The following is a 23,536-nucleotide window of genomic DNA, read 5'->3' as shown; positions in this document are numbered from 1 at the left end:
TCAATAGCACTGAGTTATTAAAGAAAATTAAAAAGGGACAATGTGTAAAGCCTGCTGCGTTCCCACTGGCAGCTACAGAAGAAACAAAGCTACGCGGCGTACCTGTCACTGTGTTGCTGTTGAGCGCTTGATCAACACGCTCGTTGGCTTCAGCGTGCTTTCCGACGAGTGTGAAATATATAGAGGAAAAATAAAGCCCGGGGTTAGAAAGAACATGGAACTGGCTGATGGAAATAATGAGTCGTCGTCCCCCCATTACAAGCATGCATAGTCTCTACACACACAGTATGCACAGCAGCCTTATTCAAAAGACATGGAGTAGTCTTCTTTACTTCCTGCAGGTCTTATACCACTTGTAATTAATCAGACCAGTGTGTGTCCAGTGGAAACCTCGCATGAATCTGATCTCAGGTCAGAATGGGTTAAGGATGTTCCATTTAGTGTAGCGCAGTGGTTCTTAAACTCTTTTTAAATTTCAAGGAGCCCCATGAACTCCCAGTTACACGCCGGTAAGGGCCCATTTGGACCCCCTCAAGGAACCATGAGGGTCCCTGCAGCACACTTTGAGACACACTAGGTGTATAGTGTTTCCAGTGAGCCAACATGCACAATATTAGAATACCAAGCCGTAATCAGTATTGGTAAGACCGGAGAAGACGTAAGGGAGAGGCACAATTTCTTTCCAATATGGCTGCAGTGTATATAGTGCATATAGACTATAGCCTGCCCTGCAGCTCAACTTGGATGAATTGTAGCTTTGTATATTCAATCATGGCTTCCATTGGAAATTAATGATAGCCTGTTTTTTTGATTGATTGAAATATTTATTAACAGTTTGTAGAATTACAGTACATTTCAAGCACAAACTCAATACAAAGACTGTTAACTGTGAGTGGACGACCCAATTAAGCGTTACACTTGTTTACAACAGGGTCCACATTGTTCAATTCATCAAAACATTTAGAGACATACAAATAGACACTTCTATGTAGTTAAAGAACAGAACAGGAATTCATCATATAGGAAGCAAAAAGGGAAAAGATACATATACAGTGAGGGGAAAGGGGGGGGGGAGTAGCTTTGTATCTGCCAGTGTACCACAGCATTATACACACGTACGAAGAACAAAGCTTTCAATTGATGAATAGGTTTCAGTTGATAATGGCTGTGACTCCCACCTTCCTCGGCAGGTGTCTCGAGGAATATGATGAGTATTAAGTATTAACATAACTGGGGGAGCAGATACATGCATCACGATGTATTCTTCATAGGCAGCCATGTTTCAGTAAGACTAATTAATCCATAAGATATAGTCGATTAGATTGTTTATACCGGCACAGATTTTGATGTCAAAGATCTAATGTTTTACGAATGCACATTTTAATCTAATCCTATTTTGTGCTACTGCTGCTGCTGCGGGGGTGGTGTTAAATGGTATTATCATCGCACCTGTGTTGTTGCTGACGTTGTCTTTTTTTGTCCTTTATTTAATACAGGGAAAGGGAAAGTAGTGCAGAACACCCTGCAGACAGATAATGAATTGCATTTTTTATGGCGCTTTTCTATGCACACCTATATACTCAAAGTGCTTACAATGGTTCATTCATTCATACATTGGGAGGCGAAGCGGCGAACAGTCGACGCCGGCGTCCTCACTTCCCACATTCACACACCAATGGTTGGCGAGCTCACACCGACCGAGTCATTGGAGGCAATGTAGGGTTCAGTGTCTTTCCCAAGGACACAGGAAGAGCCGGGATTCGAACCGACCTTCAGCTGCGTTATGGGGTGGGGTATAAGTGGTGGCCATTCACTTCCCCGTCCCGAATTCCTCCTGCTGGTTCTGAACTGGGGAACCATTCGGTATAGCAAGCACGCTCCTCTAACCGTTAGGCTAATACTACCGATATAGGTCATATATAGCAGGTCAGCGTATAGACAGACAGATTGACATGTTTGCATTTCCTTATCATCATTGTAAATGTGTATGTTATTTGTTACTTTGTTGTCTCCCTTGGCCATGCAACACATGTCATCATGCCAATAAAGCAGATTTTACAATTTTACAATTAGTTACATGCTGAAAATAGCCGATCTACAAGCTCACAACGCGTTGTGAGCTTGTAGATCGGCTATTTTCAGCAAGTGTAAAAACGGTCATTACGACAGCATCAAGGCCCGCCAAAATACAATTTAGTCGACTAAATCAACTGTAGATTTAGTCGACTGAAATCTTATGACATTTAGGGCTAGATTTTGAAGGTGCGTTTTACCTATTACAGTAATATGAGCTGGGGGCGTGAGGTATGTCATATTGCAATTTTAAGCATGTTAAGAAGCGCTTTCGACACCCCGTGGAGTGCGCAAAACGGCCTTGAATTAGTCATGGGAGTGTTTAAGGCGTGTTTGAGAGTTACCCAATCAACATGTCCGTACTATTTTCTTTACCAGTCAGCTGATGTCACATACGGAATGCGCACTTTGGGGATCGTTATTATTACATTTCTTCAGGCTGGCACCATAGAAGACATGACATATGACTTTGTCACATTTGGGTTAATTATTCCTATTGCACTGCATGCTGTCACCTTTATGCCTCAAAATAAGTTGTTTCTATTGAGAAACACCAGTAAAATTATATTTTAATTTAAATTATAATTATATTATATTTGAAATGAGTAATGAGTTGAATGCCTGGTGCGTATGCCCGTGATGCGGTATGGTCCCGTGATGGTATGGTCTTCGCTCGTAGCATTTTATTGAAGAAGACTTGACTCGAGTGTGATACAGCGTATGAAAGCAAACTTCCCAAGGATTATGGATATGTTTTTGTTTTTTTTTAAGGTTGAGAAATGAAAGAATTATGGCCGTTTCTAATCTCAACATTTTAATAAAAAGACAAAAGACGCTGTTGCCATGTCTCAGAGAAACAAGTAAATAGGTCTATAAAAATAATCCCAAAATAAGCGCATATAACAGGGGTCTGTAACCTATTTTAAATGAAGTGCCATGTTTTTATTTTCTAGATAGTGAGTCTGCTATATCCAGATTAATTTTAATGACACCACATTAAAATAAAAAACATATTTTGATTGTCCACAAATATTCCATCTTTTTAAATATTTTCTTGCACATTGTTATAATGATCATTATATATCCGCCTGCAGTCAGAGTTCATAGTTTTAATGAATGAATGTGATTCATTGTGAGCTGGTAGATCTGCTATTTTCAAAAGTAACATTTTAATTACATTTTTGTATTAGCCGTCCTTAGTTGGGCAAATGCATTAATCTGGGGATCCTTGACATGGGAATGTGCTGTGTGAGGATCACTGGTTTAAACAACATTAGGAGAAACCTTTAGAAACAAGAAAAGCAACCACAACTACCAATATTTACAAGCAACTTTACAGAAAAAGAAGCCGCTTATAATAAACAGACTTGGCAACACTCCAGCAGCGTCCCAGAGCCGCTCAAGTGTAAAATCAAACAGTGCTTTATATTTTCTTTTTGCGTTTATGAAGTGCCTAGACCCACGTCTAATCGTTATGCGCAGGTCAAGGGGCTTAATAGCAAATTGCGCAAAGCGAAAATAATTAACATATGGACACTCCCACAATGCTAAAATATTCAGCAACGTCGTATTCCATATGTGTGTGCGTTCAACACTTTCATAATACGATTGTGCGCAGAGCGAGGCCAATTTATGTATTACCACATGGTAAAACGCACCTTCAAAATCCAGCCCTTAGTGTGCTGCCAAAAACAACACTGCTCCGATCAAATTCTGTTTGTAGCGCTATGCGGCCGTTTGCGGCCGCTAGAGGCAGGATCAACGCGAGACTGGTGATTGTAGCCGTGCCACAGCGCAATTGTAAACACAACCTAACAAGACCACAACGCTAATGTAAACACAACCTAACAAGACCACAACTCTAATGTAAACACAACCTAACAAGACCACAACGCTAATGTAAACACAACCTAACAAGACCACAACTCCAATGTAAACGCAACCTAACAAGACTACAACTCTAATGTAAACACAACCTAACAAGACCACAACTCTAATGTAAACACAACCTAACAAGACCACAACGCTAATGTAAACACAACCTAACAAGACCACAACGCTAATGTAAACACAACCTAACAAGACCACAACTCTAATGTAAACACAACCTAACAAGACCACAAGTCTAATGTAAACACAACCTAACAAGACCACAACGCTAATGTAAACACAACCTAACAAGACCACAACGCTAATGTAAACACAACCTAACAAGACCACAACTCTAATGTAAACACAACCTAACAAGACCACAACTCTAATGTAAACACAACCTAACAAGACCACAACGCTAATGTAAACACAACCTAACAAGACCACAACTCCAATGTAAACGCAACCTAACAAGACTACAACTCTAATGTAAACACAACCTAACAAGACCACAACTCTAATGTAAACACAACCTAACAAGACCACAACGCTAATGTAAACACAACCTAACAAGACCACAACGCTAATGTAAACACAACCTAACAAGACCACAACTCTAATGTAAACACAACCTAACAAGACCACAAGTCTAATGTAAACACAACCTAACAAGACCACAACGCTAATGTAAACACAACCTAACAAGACCACAACTCTAATGTAAACACAACCTAACAAGACCACAAGTCTAATGTAAACACAACCTAACAAGACCACAACTCTAATGTAAACACAACCTAACAAGACCACAAGTCTAATGTAAACACAACCTAACAAGACCACAACTCTAATGTAAACACAACCTAACAATTAAGACCACAACGCTAATGTAAACACAACCTAACAAGACTACAACTTCTAATGTAAACACAACCTAACAAGACCACAAGTCTAATGTAAACACAACCTAACAAGACCACAACGCTAATGTAAACACAACCTAACAAGACCACAACGCTAATGTAAACACAACCTAACAAGACCACAACGCTAATGTAAACACAACCTAACAAGACCACAACGCTAATGTAAACACAACCTAACAAGACCACAACTCTAATGTAAACACAACCTAACAAGACCACAACTCTAATGTAAACACAACCTAACAAGACCACAAGTCTAATGTAAACACAACCTAACAAGACCACAACGCTAATGTAAACACAACCTAACAAGACCACAACGCTAATGTAAACACAACCTAACAAGACCACAACTCTAATGTAAACACAACCTAACAAGACCACAAGTCTAATGTAAACACAACCTAACAAGACCACAACTCTAATGTAAACACAACCTAACAAGACCACAACGCTAATGTAAACACAACCTAACAAGACCACAACGCTAATGTAAACACAACCTAACAAGACCACAACGCTAATGTAAACACAACCTAACAAGACCACAACGCTAATGTAAACACAACCTAACAAGACCACAACTCTAATGTAAACACAACCTAACAAGACCACAAGTCTAATGTAAACACAACCTAACAAGACCACAACTCTAATGTAAACACAACCTAACAATTAAGACCACAACGCTAATGTAAACACAACCTAACAAGACCACAACTCTAATGTAAACACAACCTAACAAGACCACAAGTCTAATGTAAACACAACCTAACAAGACCACAACTCTAATGTAAACACAACCTAACAAGACCACAACTCTAATGTAAACACAACCTAACAGGACCACAACTAATTCTGGAGATTTTTGTGTCCCGCTGGTTCATCGTTTCTGCTTGAGAGAGACCAGATGCAGGCAGGAGGAGGGAACCTTTGAACTCAATATATTTCCGCAATCTGGCGGAGTCAAGTTAAGTATAGGTTGCTGCCTTCAGGAAGGAGAATATGGTGTTCCTGCAGCATACAATAAGGTCAGACATGTCCATCAGTCAACTTTGAGGCTTAATCAGGAGTTTGGCTATAAGCTGAGCTGTGGACATTGCTCTTGTCTGTATGTTTTTATGTATGTAATTTTTGTTGTTGTCGTTTTCTGTGTTGTCAAATGTGTGTATATCATGTTGTTGACAAGACAAATTTCAGTGCGAGTACTATGTCATATATCATTTCAGATAGAGAGGTACTCTGAAAGTGAGAGAGAGAGGGAGAGGGAGAGAGAGAGAGAGAGAGGGAGAGAGAGAGGGAAAGGGGGAGGGGAGAGAGAGAGAGAACAAGAGGGAGAGCTAGAGACACTGTGGAATTGACAGAGGGAGAGATAGAGAGACACTGAAAGTGAGAGAGACACATGCAGTGAAAGTCAGAGGGGACAGAGACTGACAATTAAATAGCGGAGGAGAGAGAGAGAGAGAGAGAGAGAGAGAGAGAGAGTAACAATAATATAAGTGAGAGAGTCTGATAGAGAGATAAGGAGAGAGGGAGACATGGTCATGGTCAGACCCCGATAAATAAGTTATGAAGACTTGGGTAAAAAGTAAAAACCCAAATGAGAGGGACGGACGGACGTACAGACGGACGGACACACGTATTGAACTCAATGTTGTATGGCATGTCTTTCCCAAACGGTGGTGCTCTCTCTAGGCCCACATTGCTTTGGAAAACGTAGCTAAACATGCAGAGTGACACATTAGGCATTAGGCCTACTTTACCTGGTTGTGTCATCTTTTCGTTTTGACATGAAATAATAATCGTGTATAGCGTCACCGTGTGTGTGTGTGTAGCGTTTGGTTTCATTAACGCGATCGTGACAAAATGGGAAGTAACACTGACTCGAAGCCGTTTATAAATGGATCAGAGTGGACGGACGAGTCAACTCTTCACCCCCGTTTGATGTCCCCCCCCCCCCCGCACAATCAGAATCAGCGATTTCAAAGGAGACGAGTTGCGATACAAAGGATGCAGCCTGAAAGGCAAGCATTTGCATTCCAATGGGAGACTGAGCGCCGCGCTCTATACGCTCAGGTCTGGTGTTTGTCCTCTCTCTCTTTTCTCAGTTGTGTTTTTGCAAATGGACTTTTATACGACGGGAAAACTTGGTATTCCCCTCTCTCGCGTACCAGTGGCACGTGTCCCGGCACCGGTCCGCGCGTACCGGTGGTGGTTGGGAACCTCTGCTCTATAGGGGGTGTGTGTGTGTGTGTGACATGACAATGGTAACGGCGGCTTTTGGTGTTATTCAGTTCACAACGAAGAACACATTAAATTGTTTCAGCAACATTTCAACATGATCAATGATAAACAGTAAAGCAGTCGCTTTGTTGGCGGTCGCTTATTGACGTACCATTTAAAGTACGAGGACAGTGGGTGCATATACTGCATATTGATATATTTTGCCAAGATGCCAGTGGGTTCATATTTGCGCCTCTGAACCCACGGAGTTGACGCCACTGCTGTCGCACGACGAAGTATGAATGCAGGGATTAGGTGTGCCATTCCCCCCCCCCCCCCCCCCCCCAGCACGTGCACGCGCACACACACACACACACACACACACACACACACAAACACCAAAGGGCCTGGGCAGACTTAAGGCTTCTTATCGCAAACACACACAGAGACAAAGCGCACTGTTTTTTTTTATCAGCGGGGGCGGGACAACAATTCAAAGATGGCCGAGATATATATAACATAGAAGCAGGATGGTGGAGGGAGATATCTCCCTCAAACTGCAGGCCATGACTTTGTGTGACTGTATGCTGTAAACAGTAAATAATACACAGTGGTGGAAAAAAGTACTCAAATGTTTGACTTATTAAGTAAAAGTATCAATACTGCAATGTAATAATAATAATAATAATAATAATAATAAAACTTTATTTGTATAGCACCTTTCATGACATCAAATGCAGCTCAAAGTGCTTTACAGAGCAATGGAGAAAAAAAGGAAAAGCAAAGCAAAGACATTAAAAAACAAGCAGTAATGCAATACACTGATCATAGACTGCAAAGGCAGCCACGCCCCTCAGAACACACTCGACTTTATTGGTCATTTTTTTCCAAAAAGAATATTATGACATGAGAAATGAGACTTTAAACGAGTGACTGGAAGCAGAAAGTATTCATGACCATGTTTATTACGGTAATAGAGTCTAGGTGAAGTTGGGCCCAAATACATGGACCTCTATGGAGCTATATGGTGTTTTTTGGGCCCAATGTCAGCGCCACAACAGGCCATTATATGAACTTTCAGGAAGTCAGGATTTCCTACTGGCTTATTGACACTATTGACTTCACTGCCCCGCTGATATGAATGTGTTGTGCAGATCAGAAGCAGGTGGTTGGTGGTGAGGTGTGAGTCCTGGTTGATATAAAGCAGAACAACCTGTTGTGCTTCTACAAAAACAGATGTTTCTACGGCAGTGGTCGTCTGATACTACTGCCCACATGCTGGTCCAGTGCAGTACAGTATACCACTGCCAAAATGACACGCATTGCTTGGAAATGTGTGTGTGTGTGTGCTTGCGCACGTGCCGTGCGTGGTTGTGTATTGGTATTGCACTGTTCGTCCGTGTGTCCCTCCGTCATTCTGTGTGTGTGTGTGAATTAATGCATTTATTTTTTTTGTTTCTTGTCATAAAAGACCCACCTCTCAGGTCTTATAAGACACCAAAAACATAAATAAACTAAATCACATTCACTTCCTGAACACAAACTACAAGAAAAGAAAATACTTGGTTAATACCCAAAAACAGAAATAAATATACATCTCGTATAGGTTTTTCTTTGTCCGTTTGGCCCAGGCTTTCTCTAAGTAGCCTATATTCTGCAAGTGCGAATATCTTGTGTTCAAAAATCCAATCCAGGGCTCTCTGTGTCGCTTAGCCATATCAGATCCAGGTTTCCACACCTACTAAACTTTTTCTGAGACGTAAAGGGCAGTAAAATATAAATTGGAACTCATTCTCAATATCGTATATCACAGTAAGTGCAGTAAATCCGCTCTTCTTCTATTACTCCTCCTCTCTACCAATACCAGTCTCAAGGTGCAGGGGCAAAGATCCCGGGAACGAAGTTGGGCACACAGAGATCTTTGTCTTTTGGATAATGGAGCACTAACATACTTTTCCTTATAGCATATAACGGCTTTTTATCATGGCAAAATGTCCAGAGCTTTGGTTTATGCAATATATCCTGTGACCATTTGTTTTGATATAAACTATAACGTACGTGTGTGTGTGTGTGTGTGTGTGTGTGTGTGTGTGTGTGTGTGTGTGTGTGTGTGCGTGTGTGCGTGCGCTGTACAGGTCCAGGCTGGCTGACTTCCACATGAATTGCCTGGTGACTCAGCACACGGCGAGCAGCTGTCCCAATGAAGACAACTACCAGGCCTGCCTGGCTTCTTACACCAGACTGATCGGTCAGTACAGCCAAAGCTCTGCATGGTCATCCCGTTGTTTCTGTGTGTATGCGTGTGCGTGTGTGTGTGTGTGCACGTGCGTGTGTGTGGGGATGGGGCGATATGAAAATGACATGTTGTGATTATTGCAGCAAGAATTATTGTGATTATCTGTGATTATTGTGAAAATAAGAGCATACCAAATGCACTCCTCACTGGTCCGTTTTATCAAGTACAACGGGTCTACGTGGTGCTGTGATTTCATCACGATAAACGATTGTCATCCCATCCGTGTGTGAGGGTTGTGTGGTTTGGGTGGGCGATCATGGCTATGGTTTAGACCGAAAGTTGCAAAGAGGGCAATGGTGATTGCCCCACACACACACACACACACACACACACACACACACACACACACACACACACACACACTGTAATTCTTTCAGCTATTTTCAATATGTCCTCACAAGTTTAGTCAAACAAATCTGTATGCGTGCGTGCGTGCGTGAGTGTGTTCCAATATCACTTACAGCGCAGGGGACTTCAGTGGTGTTGAGAGGGAGGAGAGCACAGAGAGAGAGAGAGAGAGAGAGTTTACTTAATTAAAACAACTCAGCGGCCATCTGTTTGCCCGTGGTAAATGTTCTTCAAACAGTGGAGAGAGAGCGAGAGACAGAGAACTGGCCTTGGCAAAAAGCACATTCTTCCACACTAGTGGACAGACAGACACCCACGCTAACGCGGCCGCAGCGATGTGCAGGCACGGCCCGCACGCGCCGCGGCCGTCGTCTGGAGAGCGACGGCACGCGTAGGGAATTCCAAAGACGCTAATTCCTGTGAAATTAGCATACAATTGGGCTCTGCAAAGAATACCGAAACAAAACAGTGAGTGAGTTAGTCTCTCCTCTGTCTCCCTCTCTCTCTCTCTCTCTCTCTCTCTCTCTCTCTCTCTGCCTCTCTGAGCCGCATTTCATAGCTCCCTGGGTAGAGGATGATAATACGCCGTGATGTTACTGTTTGTGAGGTTTTTTTTTCTTTCTGAAAATGCTGCAAAAATGCTACACCGTGACATCCCTGACTCATGTGCCTGGCCACACACACACGCACACACACACACACACACACACACACACACACACACACACTGCAGCGGTCCATTTTCAAAATACAGTATATATACTGTCAGGCTGCGGCCGCCTCGTATATATAAAGCACTTGCTCGGCTAACAACTATCCATAATTGTAATGGACTCTTCATATCTAAAACAAGCATTATAGAACGGCCTCACCTTCTCATAGACATCCATAGTGCTGCAACCCCACATAGCCTTTATGACTAATACCATACCGTATGTCCATTTTATATACTATTTGCAATAAATGTAGTCCATTATTGTCCATTAGTGACCCGTAACCACTGTCCTAATGTGTTTGTCTGTGTGTGTGTGTGTGTGCGTGTGTGTGTGCGTGTGTGTGTGCGTGCGTGCGTGCATGCGTGTACTGTATGTTTCTATTCTTCATCTTAAAAAACACATTTTAACAGAGTGAAAATGTGTCACAATGTGATGCGTTGTGAGCTTGTGGATCTGCTATTGTCACTACTTTTGTTTGGAGTAGGGCGTTGATATATGGGGGGGGGGGGGACATGAAAAGTCTAAATATGGAGATGTGAGGCTTCTGCCTGACTGTGTGTGTGTGTGTGTGTGTGTGTGTGTGTGTGTGTGTGTGTGTGTGTGTGTGTGTGTGTGTGTGTGTGTGTGTGTGTGTGTGTGTGTGTGCGTCCATTTCAGGGACGGACATGACTCCCAACTACGTGGACAGCAGCTACACCAACTGGACGGTGAGTCCGTGGTGCACCTGCAAGGGCAGCGGCAACCGGGAAGAGGAGTGCCTGAACTTCCTGCAGGACTTCACCGAAAACACCTGCCTGAGTGAGACAATCTATATCCATCCATCCACACCGCACCACAATTTACAAAACACCTGCCTGAGTGAGACAATCTATATCCATCCATCCACACGGCAGCACAATTTACAAAACACCTGCCTGAGTGAGACAATCTATATCCATCCATCCACACCGCACCACAATTTACAAAACACCTGCCTGAGTGAGACAATCTATATCCATCCATCCACACCGCACCACAATTTACAAAACACCTGCCTGAGTGAGACAATCTATATCCATCCATCCACACCGCACCACAATTTACAAAACACCTGCCTGAGTGAGACAATCTATATCCATCCATCCACACCGCACCACAATTTACAAAACACCTGCCTGAGTGAGACAATCTATATCCATCCATCCACACCGCACCACTATTTACAAAACACCTGCCTGAGTGAGACAATCTATATCCATCCATCCACACCGCACCACAATTTACAAAACACCTGCCTGAGTGAGACAATCTATATCCATCCATCCACACCGCACCACAATTTACAAAACACCTGCCTGAGTGAGACAATCTATATCCATCCATCCACACCGCACCACAATTTACAAAACACCTGCCTGAGTGAAACAATCTATATCCATCCATCCACACCGCAATTCCCCGTGTAGAGACCGGATGTCGGCCCGTTTACTCTCCTTCATCGCTCTCGTTCCGGCGGTGCTTCTTTGTTTTCATTCTACTAACATTTCTACTGCGGAACATGGATGTTACTACACAACGTTCCCTGTGGCGTGCGCCTGCATGCCGACGCTCACAAATCTGGGAAATTTCTCACGCACAAAAGTGGCCATATAATGTGAGTGTACAGGGTTTGATGTGGTCAGATTAACATATGGAATGTCAGAACAGCTCAGCTCCATATACAGTATGGAGATCTAATGGTGGCAGCGGGGGCAGTCAGTGTCTTGAGTGTACAAGGTTTGATGAGCGGGGAAAAAAATTAGGCGGCCAGAACACACGACCGCGGCACCATGCACCTCCAAAATGACTCAGCTGGTTTGAAATGTGTGTGCTATAATCCTTTTGTTTCTTTTGCTGTAATAATCGTTTGGTATGTTCAGCTTTTATTCTTACTCATAGCGGGACTAGCAAGTCCAAGGAACAGCCAATGTCCGTGTTAACCTATGTGACTATGTGGCTATGTGTTAACCTATGTGACTATAGGGCTGTATTTTGCGTGTCTTAAGTACCAGGTCTCATTACTTAACGTAAGACCTGGAGGCGTGATCAATGCCATTTGGCTATTCTGAGTGGCCAAAGAGCTTTCACCACGCCTCCAGGTCTTAAGTTAAGTAATAAGACCAGGTACTTAAGACACGCAAAATACAGCCCTATGTATGTGACTACAGTATGTGACTTTAATGAGGACCAGTAGGTTGTGCCAGAAACAGAGAGATAGTGCTGCACTGTTGCCTGCTAATGAGAGAGAGAGAGAGAGAGAGAGAGAGAGAGAGAGAGGGGGGGGAGAGAGGGAGAGAGGGAGGGGGGGTAGTTGCACCACTCAGTTCACACGGGTGTGATTTTCTAAACCGAATGACACGGCTCAGTTTTAGAATGAATAGGCTTCCCTCCGTGGGGAAAAGCCTGGTGACGCCAAGGTTACTTTAAACTCACTATGGCGACAACTGATACAACAAAACAAGGCCACAGGCCACGACAAATATGCCCTCCACATTTCTCAGAGACGCAGCCAAATCTATTGCCCCAATTATTGCCCACATAACAAGCCTCTCCATCAGCCATGGGGCTGAGAGCCAGATTCCAGACTATAGTGAGAGTCACCCCTCTGTACAAAAAAAGGAAGCCCGTTAGACCCTGCCAACTACCACCCTATTTATATTCTATGCTCCAACTCAAGAGTTAGAGAGAGAGATCGGCCCAGAGCCATAGAGTAAGACAGAGTTAGAGAGAGAGAGAGGCCTAGAGCCATAGAGTATAAGAACTCCGTTCACTTCATGTGGCCAGTCCAATGTCACTCTTCTACATAGACTTCTATTGGCGAATAGTGACAAAGGCCTGAACCGGAAGTTTACGGAATGCATTGGAGTGCATTCACATGCATTTACAGTGGCAGTGAACCACGTGACCGGGCTGTTTTCTGCCCCCTTCAATGTTGTAACTTTGTCTTACTCCATGGCTCTGGAGAGACCTCGATTAAAAAAAAAGAAAATCCAATCTGGCTTCAGAACATCTCACTCCACAGACCACATGTGCCTATACGCTATCTGACCGATTATAAATCAAACGTAAGGTGGACTCAGGCAAATTCGGCAGCATGGTTACGCATGTTACGGATCTAATTTGACCCATACAAAGAACTTTATTTTACTCCTAGCAAATGCAAAATTGAGGACAAATTATGATAATTAATTTAGTTGTGTTAAAATAGCTGATACTGAGGATATCATGAAGCTTGTTCCAATAAAGAAACGTAAAGGGTTCGTTTGACCTATTTAAACTTGAAACACAATGGAAGTGTTTGATATAATCTCGCACTGGCATATGTTTTCAGTATAGCCATTCCACAGAAGTATATTCAACAACTTCCCTGAGAATTATTGAAGACTATTTTTTAAAGTAGCATATTTGCGGCGCGTTTCGAGCTATGCTACTTTTGCTACTTCTGATGTGCATCCTGAACAGTAACCGTTTTGGACACATGAGGCGCTGACAGAGACGAATAAAGCACAGATTAAAAAAAAATAGTTGTCTAGCGGCCGGTCATGGGATATTGATGTGTTTCACAAGCGTGTGATGTGATAGCGTGGTGCTGCAGCTGTCAGCCCGAGCTCTGGGAACCCACCGCGGCCCGGCCTGGCGCTGAGCAGGGAGAGGTCGAGCTGCCATCTTCTGCATCTTTCATGGTTTTATGTCAGATTGTGTAGCCCTGCGATGATGATATGTCTGGGCCGGGAGGCATGTTGTTGTGTGGAGTGCACTGACTTATACACACACCAGGGTGGTGGTGAGTGGAGGTGTGTGGGGTGAATGAGGTGAACAAGCAGTGATAGAAGCATGCACAATATAAGTATTTTTTTTTACTTAAAGGAGAATTCCGCAGTAGCCATTTATTTTGCTGAATTCTGTTGATAATGTGTATGCGTGAACCATGTCAAATGCAGTTTGAGGCGGAAGCTATACGGAGACCCCCTTTCCACCGGTTGGTTCCCAATGGGAACCGGTTCAGTTCTTTTTGGTTCTTAGTCCATGAGCCAGAGCTCCAAAATTGTTTATAGGAGAAGTTAATTAATACATGATAACCCTTCCACAGTAGTAGCTTTTTCATATTTTCGATTATTTCCTACATAATGCCCAATTTGCATATTTAAAAATGAAAAATTTGTATTACAATAAATCATTGTCTTTGTGTAAGAACTCAATTGGGGAAGTTTCATGGTGATAACAATCTAATATATATAGTTATGGTTTTGCACACTCAATTCATAATTAACGTTACAACCGTTGGTGCGGGTAAATCGGTATATGGAACCCTCGGCATGGATTTATTTATTTATTTTGCATCTTCCAGTGATTTTATTTTTTTACTATAATTGTTATCCCACGATTTTGTAACCCATTTGTCACCCCTGTATCAATTATCCAATGTGATCCTGGGCTCTACACACACCCTCCGCCAACCTGGGGAGAGCAACGGACTTGAACTCATGCTTGAATTCCTTCATGCATGAGTGTCCAAGTCGCTGCTTTACACCTGACGGGGGGACGGGGGGGGGGGGGACCCATGTGACCTTCTAGCTGTGAGGCGACAGCACTATACCGACCGTGCCACCGTGCCCGTATACAGCGTCTTTGAGCATTCCAAAGAAAGACAGAAAGAAAGATACTTTTAGCATATATCTGTAACTGAGACAACAACACCTGGCCCTCTGATGGCCAGGTCATTTATGTCCTCTCTGCCATGTCTGTAGGGGGTGACAAAGCACACCAACAGGAATGTTAGACATGGCATGATGGCACATATACTGTACATGAAGTGATGGCCTATTACAGATCGGCTCCTACAAACGGTATACCGATGGCAGAGGAGTAATGGGGAACAAATAAAGAAAGGTGCATAGTAAGAACCTCAGTGAGTTCCAGTAGATTGGATGGATAGAAAGGGTTGATTGGATGGATGCAGAATGGAAAGTGGGTGGGACGGACGGACGGACGGACGGACGGACGGACGGACGGACACGGCGGAGTGAAACGTCTGAAAGCCCCGGAGGGAAATCAGCTGTCCGTTTGATACAACTTCAACCCGGAAAACCCTCGTTCCCTCTCGCTGATTACGGTGGAATTAAAATGTTCTTTAAGAAAGAAAGGAAAAAAAGTAATTTCTTATCACTTGCCCCATCCTTCCTTCCTTCCTTTGGGCGAGATATTCTCTATACCACTGACTTTTTTCTTCATTAATACAAAAGAAATAATTTGCCATGCCATTTCCCACGTTCAATCTTAGTGGGTTAACCCATTTTGTGCGGGAACCCCTTTTGGTGTTAGCATTATGTTATGCTTTAGCTATTGAAAAATAGCAGATCTACAAGCTCATAGCCCGCCACCGAGTGGCGCGCTATGAGCTTGTAGGTCTGCTATTTTTGAAAAATCGAAGAACAACTGTCAGGATGTAGAAGACATGTTTAGAATCTGATCTCAGGTCAGAATGAAAACTGCCAGGATGTAGAAGACATGTTTAGAATCTGATCTCAGGTCAGAAGGGGTTAAAGGGACATATATCCCTTACGGGGGCGGAGGGAAGGAGGAGGAGGAGGAGGGGGTGTCATGAAAGGGGAATAGATCTCGTACGAGTGGAAATTATACAAGACTGCTACAATCTTATCATCCGCGCTGTTTTGACGCACGCGCTCACATGATATTATTTTCTCCGTCGGGTGTCAAACCTCATATCCCCAAAACTGTTACTTTCCAGGATTCAAATTAAAATGAGCTGCTTGAGCTAGCTGTGTGGATCTGCACCTTCTGATGCATTCGTGTGACACTGCAGTATGATCAAGTGCAGCGTCAAATTTACGGAAAATTAACACAAAACGTTAGAGCGCGGACATAAGAGGTTTCCGCCTGACAGCGACAATATGCAACGCCACGCGGGAAAAAAGAATGCCAGAGCACGACGCCATCGGAGCGAGCTCACCTCAGGCATCCTGTTGATGCCTTTGGCGCCTCCCGCGCCCACCCGCCCGCCCGCCCGCCACCGCCATGTAACCGCGCGGCGGCGGCGGTGTCACGGCACCCGCTATACACAAGGCGGCGTCGCCTTGAACATGTTCCATTGTGTGGGTAATGCTTTTGGACCGTTTCAATAGATTGCTCGGCTCGACCGTTTTTCGCTGAGCTTGCAGGATGAGGGATGAGGCAGGGAGCTGAGGAGGCGTCTCTGAAAAATAACACAAAAATGCAGCATCTCCCCCTCCTCTCCTCTCCTCTCCTCTCCTCTCCTCTCCTCTCCTCTCCTCTCCTCTCCTCTCCTCTCCTCTCCTCTCCTCTGCAGTGGAGGGGAACAGGAGATAAACTATACCAGAGATGGAGCGGGCTTTTTTTTACTCTCCGACGCACAAGGGAGGTGAACGCACACGGCGGGAGGGAAAAAAAAATCTTTACAAATAAGTATGAATATACGGTATGCTAGAATAATCCCTTAAATCCGGGAAAGCATATCTTTGGGGCTTTTCAAAAATAGCAGATCTACAATGTACATATTGCATCACTTCGGGCCGCGATATGAGCTTGTCGATCTGCCAAGTTTTAGTTTTTTTTTTCTTTTTTAATGTGTGCAAATCTTTTGATACACATATTGAACCTTTTTAACTCGAATCTTTGCTTCTCTGGGGGGAAAAAATAGGTAGTCGGTCCAATGCCGGGGCAATCCCTTTGGCATGAAAAAGTTTGCGCACCTCTGATATAGCAACATATGTTTTTTTTCTTCCTATAGGAAACTGTTTTAACTCATTTAGAATGAATGGCCTCAGGTCTTAACCCATTCTGACCGGGAACCCATTTTGGTGTCAGCATCATGTTATGCTTTAGCTATTGAAAAATAGCGGATCTACAAGCTCATCTACGAGCTTGTAGGTCTGCTATTTTTGAAAAGTCTAAGGAACGACTGACATTTTTAGAATCTGATCTCAGGTCAGAATGGGTTCATCAGACCAGTGTGTGTCCAGTAGAAACCTCGTACAAATCTGATCTCAGGTCAGAATGGGTTAATGGGATAAACCGGAGACAAATCATATTATTCAAAACCCCCCACAAACTGCTGCTACTACTAATACTACAACTGCTACTGCTACTGCTTGCCTCCACGCCATCTATCGTCCTCTCCGCACAGTGATTCCTGCACATACAGCAGGAATGAAAGGACCCTATAACCGGTTATCATTTCTCGTGGGCAGGAGGGAAGCCGAGCTAAAGCCTTATTCCAATACAAGCCACGTATATCCGGGAGAATCACATACAGTACATATAGTGTACTTATACACAACGCCGATGCTCTGTGTTCTGATCTGGCCCTACGGGTACAAAAAAAAACCAACAAAAAAAACGAAACAGAAAAAAGCCAATTGGACACTCATGGATGGGGAAGTTTTTTAAGTCTTATATATAGTAGCCTTCATGTGGAAGATAATATGCCCGCAGAGCTAGAGGCAAAGGAAAGGAGAATGGGAGAGGGAAAAAAAACATGTGAGCTTATACATAAGCGAATAGTAGCTAAATCACATTCCATCTCTCTCTCTCTCTCTCTCTCTCTCTCTCTCTCTCTCTCTCTCACACACACATACACACACACGCGAGCGCGCCGCGCATACACAAATAGATAAGCGTGCAGGTTTGACACGCTACATAAGCACACGTTATTTAACAAGTACACATTTGCACATTGCAGAGATGCATTTTACTCCCGCTCTGTCGTAGTGCCAGATGACTTCAAATCAATTATCAGGATCCTCAAGCTTTTTGCCTCGATTGCGATTAATGGACAATATATATATATATATATATATATGCGATATATATATATGCGTTAACGTGTTGTGAGCCATTTTAGTTATGGCGCCATTGTACAACGACGTACATAAATGGTTAAGTGATTGATCAGACTAACTATGTTACTCTATAGCCTACTGTATACGTTTTTTTTCTATCCAAAAATGTCACAGCTGCTTCTAGATTATTCGACAGTCAAATGTATACATTCAAAAGTATCGATTTCGATATAATTTAATTTCCCAGCCCTACTACTCTCTCTCTCTCTCTCTCTCTCTCTCTCTCTCTCGTCGCCTCTGTCGCACCATCTGTCCCCGCAGGTAGGGGGCGATGTGGAGGCTTGTTCTGTCCACGCGGAGTTTAGGAAAAGACAACTTAAACCAGAGTCGTTAAAAAAAAGAAGAAGAAAGTATAGGGAAGGAGAAAAAAAAGTGGAATCGCTGTCGGCAATGAGCTTAATCAACTCGGCGGAACATTTTGGTGCAGTGAAAACATCCTCTGTGGATCCCCCCTCGCAGTCGACCAGTTTGATTGATGACTTTTTATTCCCCCCATAGTACAGAAGCCGGGGCGTGGGCGAGGAGGTGGGGATATAGCCGCCAAAGCCCAGAGACAAACCCTGACGAACGGATTGCAAAAGCGCCACGTCTCCTCTCCCCGGCGCCGCCGCGCCTCGCCTCGCCAGCTCTTTGTGGCTTTATTTAACGGCTTGAGCTTTTATCCACGCCGTTTCGTTTTGCAAAAGACGTTTATTTTTTTATATAGGCCCATATACAGTACGTAACTACGTACATACCTGGAACGTTTAGCGCTAGCAAAAATATGAAGGGTCCTTTTCATGTACGCGTTAAAGTGTGACCGGTATGTGTCTATACACTCTACACATGTGTGCGTGTGTACATGCGTATACATATTTCAACTTCTTTTAGGGAAATTTTAAAGTGGAAAGCAGAAGTTGTGAAAATGGCTGATCTGCTATTTTCAAAATGTCTGACTCAACAATAATTGATAATGATGATAATGATCAGTCAGTCAAAACAATCCCTTGGTGTAACATGATAATATAACTTTAAAAAAATAAATAACCTTTTCATGTCAAGGACCCCCAAATGGACACCAATTAGCCCCGCGGACCCCCATTAGGAAGCCATATGCCAAGGACCCCCTTAAGAGAAGATATTTACGGCTCTAGCAGTGATTCTCAACCCGTTCAAGGACCCCCAGTTTGACATGCATTAGGCTACGGGCCCCCATTTAGTGGCATTTCTATGTATCTCTGAGATTTATATCGTAAAATCAATGTTAATTTAACTCTGAGAGTGCACAAATGGAACTAAATGGACCCGCTTGTTACGGCTCACTCCTCCTCACCTTCACATGCAAGCACTGCTTAGCCACTACCCCCACACTGACTACTCCATGGCTCTACTCAGCACACCTGCTCTCCTTCACCAATTATCCACACCTGTCTTCCATCCTACAATCAAGCACTGCCTCTACAAAAGCCCAGTCTACCCTTCATTCCACGCCAGAGCTTCACATGTCTAGTAAAGTACAGGCCAAGCCTATAGCATTGTTAAACTGAGTTATAGTGCTAGTTACAGTTTTAGCTTTATGCAGATATATGTTCCCAGCTGTTCAACTTTACACAGTTGCAGCTCCTGCCTTTGTTGTCTTTCCCGTGGTGGTTCCATTTGTTACAGACCCATAAGGGTCCATTTGGTTCCATTTGTTACAGACCCATAAGGGCCCATTTGGTTCCATTTGTTACAGACCCATTAGGGCCCATTTGTTACAGACCCATAAGGGCCCATTTGGTTCCATTTGTTACAGACCCATAAGGGCCCATTTGGTTCCATTTGTTACAAACCCATAAGGGCCCATTTGGTTCCATTTGTTACAGACCCATAAGGGCCCATTTGGTTCCATTTGTTACAGACCCATAAGGGCCCATTTGGTTCCATTTGTTACAGACCCATAAGGGCCCATTTGGTTCCATTTGTTACAGACCCATAAGGGTCCATTTGGTTCCATTTGTTACAGACCCATAAGGGCCCATTTGGTTCCATTTGTTACAGACCCATAAGGGCCCATTTGGTTCCATTTGTTACAGACCCATAAGGGTCCATTTGGTTCCAAACTATAATTTACCTGGGGATTCCCTAACTCCCTCAAGGACCTCTAGGGGTCCCCGGACCCCACTTTGGGAACCAAAGTACTTGACTACAATTCGGGGGTAGGCCTACTTTTACTTCAGGCAAATATTGTACTTTGAAAACTGTAGTTACTACTTACTTTGTAGATGTGGATTATCGTTACAAAACCACTTCAGACCTAGCCTATGGTACGTTGGCAATTTGAAAACAACAGATCTACAAGCTTGTACTGTAGATCAAAGGAATTTTATACATTTCCATACATTGAACATGTACTGTGTATAGTATTGCATTTCTACAATAGGGGCATTGCTACTTTTTACTCAAGTAAAAAGAAACGTGAGTATACTTCTTCTATCAGTGCATACATCTATTCAACGTGCTCGCTGACCCTTGCAGTGGAGGTGGTCGCAAAGCAATTAAATGCTGTTGGCTTTTCCCTTCCGCGGCGGACAAAGAGAAACAAGCAGCACAGTGCTTTAAATGGAAGAGCGGCTGAAAGGTACTCCGTGCCCCGGTTTTTACCATATCTAGCAGAAAAGTTGACTGGAGATGGATTTATCACGCCATGCTTTTGCAGAGACACAAACACGCACGCACACACATTGCATGCGCGCGCACACACACACACACACACACACACACACAGGGGCGGCCTTAGGAATCTGGAGGCTCGTTTCAAGACCAAATATGAGGCCCCCATAATACCTATCACATAATTATTTTGTTGATACAGCCGTATTGATACAAATAGTTTGACTGTTCAATATCATACGCATCCATTACTATAGTCTCGACAATTAGCAACAACAACACCCTCTCCTCATCCTGCCGTCCCTTCACAATGTGAAGTGTCAGGAAATCTATAATAAATATGATAAAATAATAAAATAGGCCATGTGCATGGTGACCTGACATAATGATGATTTTGTCATAAACATGGCACAATATGGCCAAGGGTAAATGGTGATATGGGAGATTAAGGGTGACAATAAGAATGGCCTAATATGGAACACGGTCTGGGCCAAAGTTCTATCTGTGCTGACCAACACTATATGATGAAGTGACCAACTTGACAAATAAGAATGTATCTAACAAGCGAGATAGAGAGGGCCAAGAGTGGTGGGGGTTGACTGACGCCTGTCGTTCAGTTGGAGCTTGGAGCAGGCCCCACTGAAGGGTGGAGGCCCGTTTCAATTGAAACTGGTGAAACATAGCCAAGTCCTCCTATGCACACACACATGCACGCACGCACGCACACACACACACACACACACACACACACGCACGCACGCGCACACACACACACACACACACACACACACACGCACACACAAGCACCTGTACAGTATTTCTAAACTTCCCAAAAGCAATATATTTATAATATATTTTTGCAACCCTAATGCTAAGGTGTCTCTCACCGAAAATAACTAATCTGCAAGCCCCGCACTTGTAAATTGTGCTATTTCAACTACACGACAACCAGACCACAACAACCGTCTAATCCTTATCCTAACACCCAACCTGAATCTCCTGTGAGGAGGACCAAGAAAATTGACCTCGCAACAATGTCTCTTTCTCAAATTCTACCTATACTTGTGGTGACATGTATAAGTGCAGGCGGCCACTCGGACACACACGCACGCGCGCACACACACACACACACACACACACACACACACACACACACACATCCGTAGGCAGATGATTACACAAGCTCTCGTGGATTCGGTACGGTACAAACCATAGCGCATGAAGCACACAGCACACATCATGCCCTCACTTCTTTGCAGCGTGCCTGCTGATTTATTTGCTTTTTAAAAGGATTCTATTGCTCAAAATGTCCAACCGCTGAACAGGCGTTCTTATTGGCAAACAGATATGGCGGACTAATCAACTTGAGTGCAGACGTTTACGCCAGCCACGTTCGTCAAGCGTCTTGCAAAACAGACCGAAAACGGTTTGTTGCGACATAACAATAAATGTGGCTTTTGTTTGTTTTTTTGTGAGGAGTGCCGTGGAGTCAAGGACATCGCCTAATGTGGTTTGTCTCTGAATAAAATGTCCACTATATGTCTCCAGCACACACACACACAACTCTGATAGAGCGATAATTACTAGTTCCTGGATCAATAGCATAAACTTGTCAGCAATTATAAAGGCAGCCGGTACAGATGAGAATCTTTAAATTAAACACCGGCGGCCGTGAAGGAGACAGCGGGGGAGAAAAATAATACGACTTTAGTGACCTTCCAAGTTTACAGATCTCGCAAACAGACACGGGCTGCGTTTGATTAGAGCTCAGAGCAGAGCTCCCAGAGAGAAATGACTGACAAGCAAAAACCACACCGCCGGTATACTTGTAACAGTGTAAAGTACATTTACTCAAGTACTGTACAATTCTGATGTACTTTTACTTTACTGGAGCATTTCCCATTTTCAATACTTTCAGTAGTTCTACTGCACTACATCTTAGAGACAAATAGTATACTTTTACACCAGTAAAATTATTTGAAAACTCAATAGCTACTATTGTTACTTTGTAGATTTGGTTTATTATGACAAAACATACATTAACCACTTAGCCAGCCCTATTTAAACGTTGGCTATTTGAAAATAGCAGATCTATACATGATCACAAGTTCACAACTCTTGTAGATCTGCTTATTTTCAAAAGATTTCTTTCTACATATTTAGTACATTTTGATTACCATATACTTTTACATGTAACACACAGAGTGTTTCTAGATTGCAGTATCGATACGTTTACTTAAGTAAAAAAATAGAATGTAGTATGTTTTCCACCACTGCCACGTTATCCCCTCCCCCCCCTCTCTCTCTCACTCTCTCTCCATTCTCTTGGCTTGCCGACCATCGGGCAGGGGACCAAGAAGTTGACTTAGAGCTGTCAGTCTACAAGCGCTGCCAGGGCTCCCTGCTGAGAAGACAGCTAGTCAAAAAAGCTCATTACTTCATATCTCTTGTCCTCCTCCTCCTCCTCCCTTTTCTTGCAGGGAACGCCATCCAGGCCTTCGGCTACAGCGGCGGCGACAGCGCGCAGTACAAAGACGAGTCCGCGTCGGAGCC

The 23,536-nt window shown here is 43.5% G+C and overlaps 1 protein-coding gene across 1 annotated transcript in view; it reads left to right on the top strand.

The window, feature by feature from the left end:
- The window catches only part of LOC308316741 (GDNF family receptor alpha-2-like), a 172,504-nt gene that overhangs the window by 132,096 nt on the left and 16,872 nt on the right, over window positions 1–23,536 (top strand). Inside the window, exons 5-7 of the mRNA XM_080765492.1 lie at window positions 9,230–9,342; window positions 11,112–11,252; window positions 23,464–23,536. The exon at window positions 23,464–23,536 is cut by the window's right edge and continues 109 nt beyond it. Of these exons, the coding sequence (XP_080621618.1) occupies window positions 9,230–9,342; window positions 11,112–11,252; window positions 23,464–23,536 (327 nt within the window). The remainder of the gene's footprint in view (window positions 1–9,229; window positions 9,343–11,111; window positions 11,253–23,463) is intronic.

The sequence above is a fragment of the Protomyctophum bolini genome (genome assembly GCF_963924005.1).
Source record: "Protomyctophum bolini genome assembly, chromosome: 6".
NCBI lineage: Eukaryota > Metazoa > Chordata > Actinopteri > Myctophiformes > Myctophidae > Protomyctophum > Protomyctophum bolini.
Note: the sequence above shows the minus strand (reverse complement) of the source record. Positions and strands in the feature narration are given on the sequence as shown.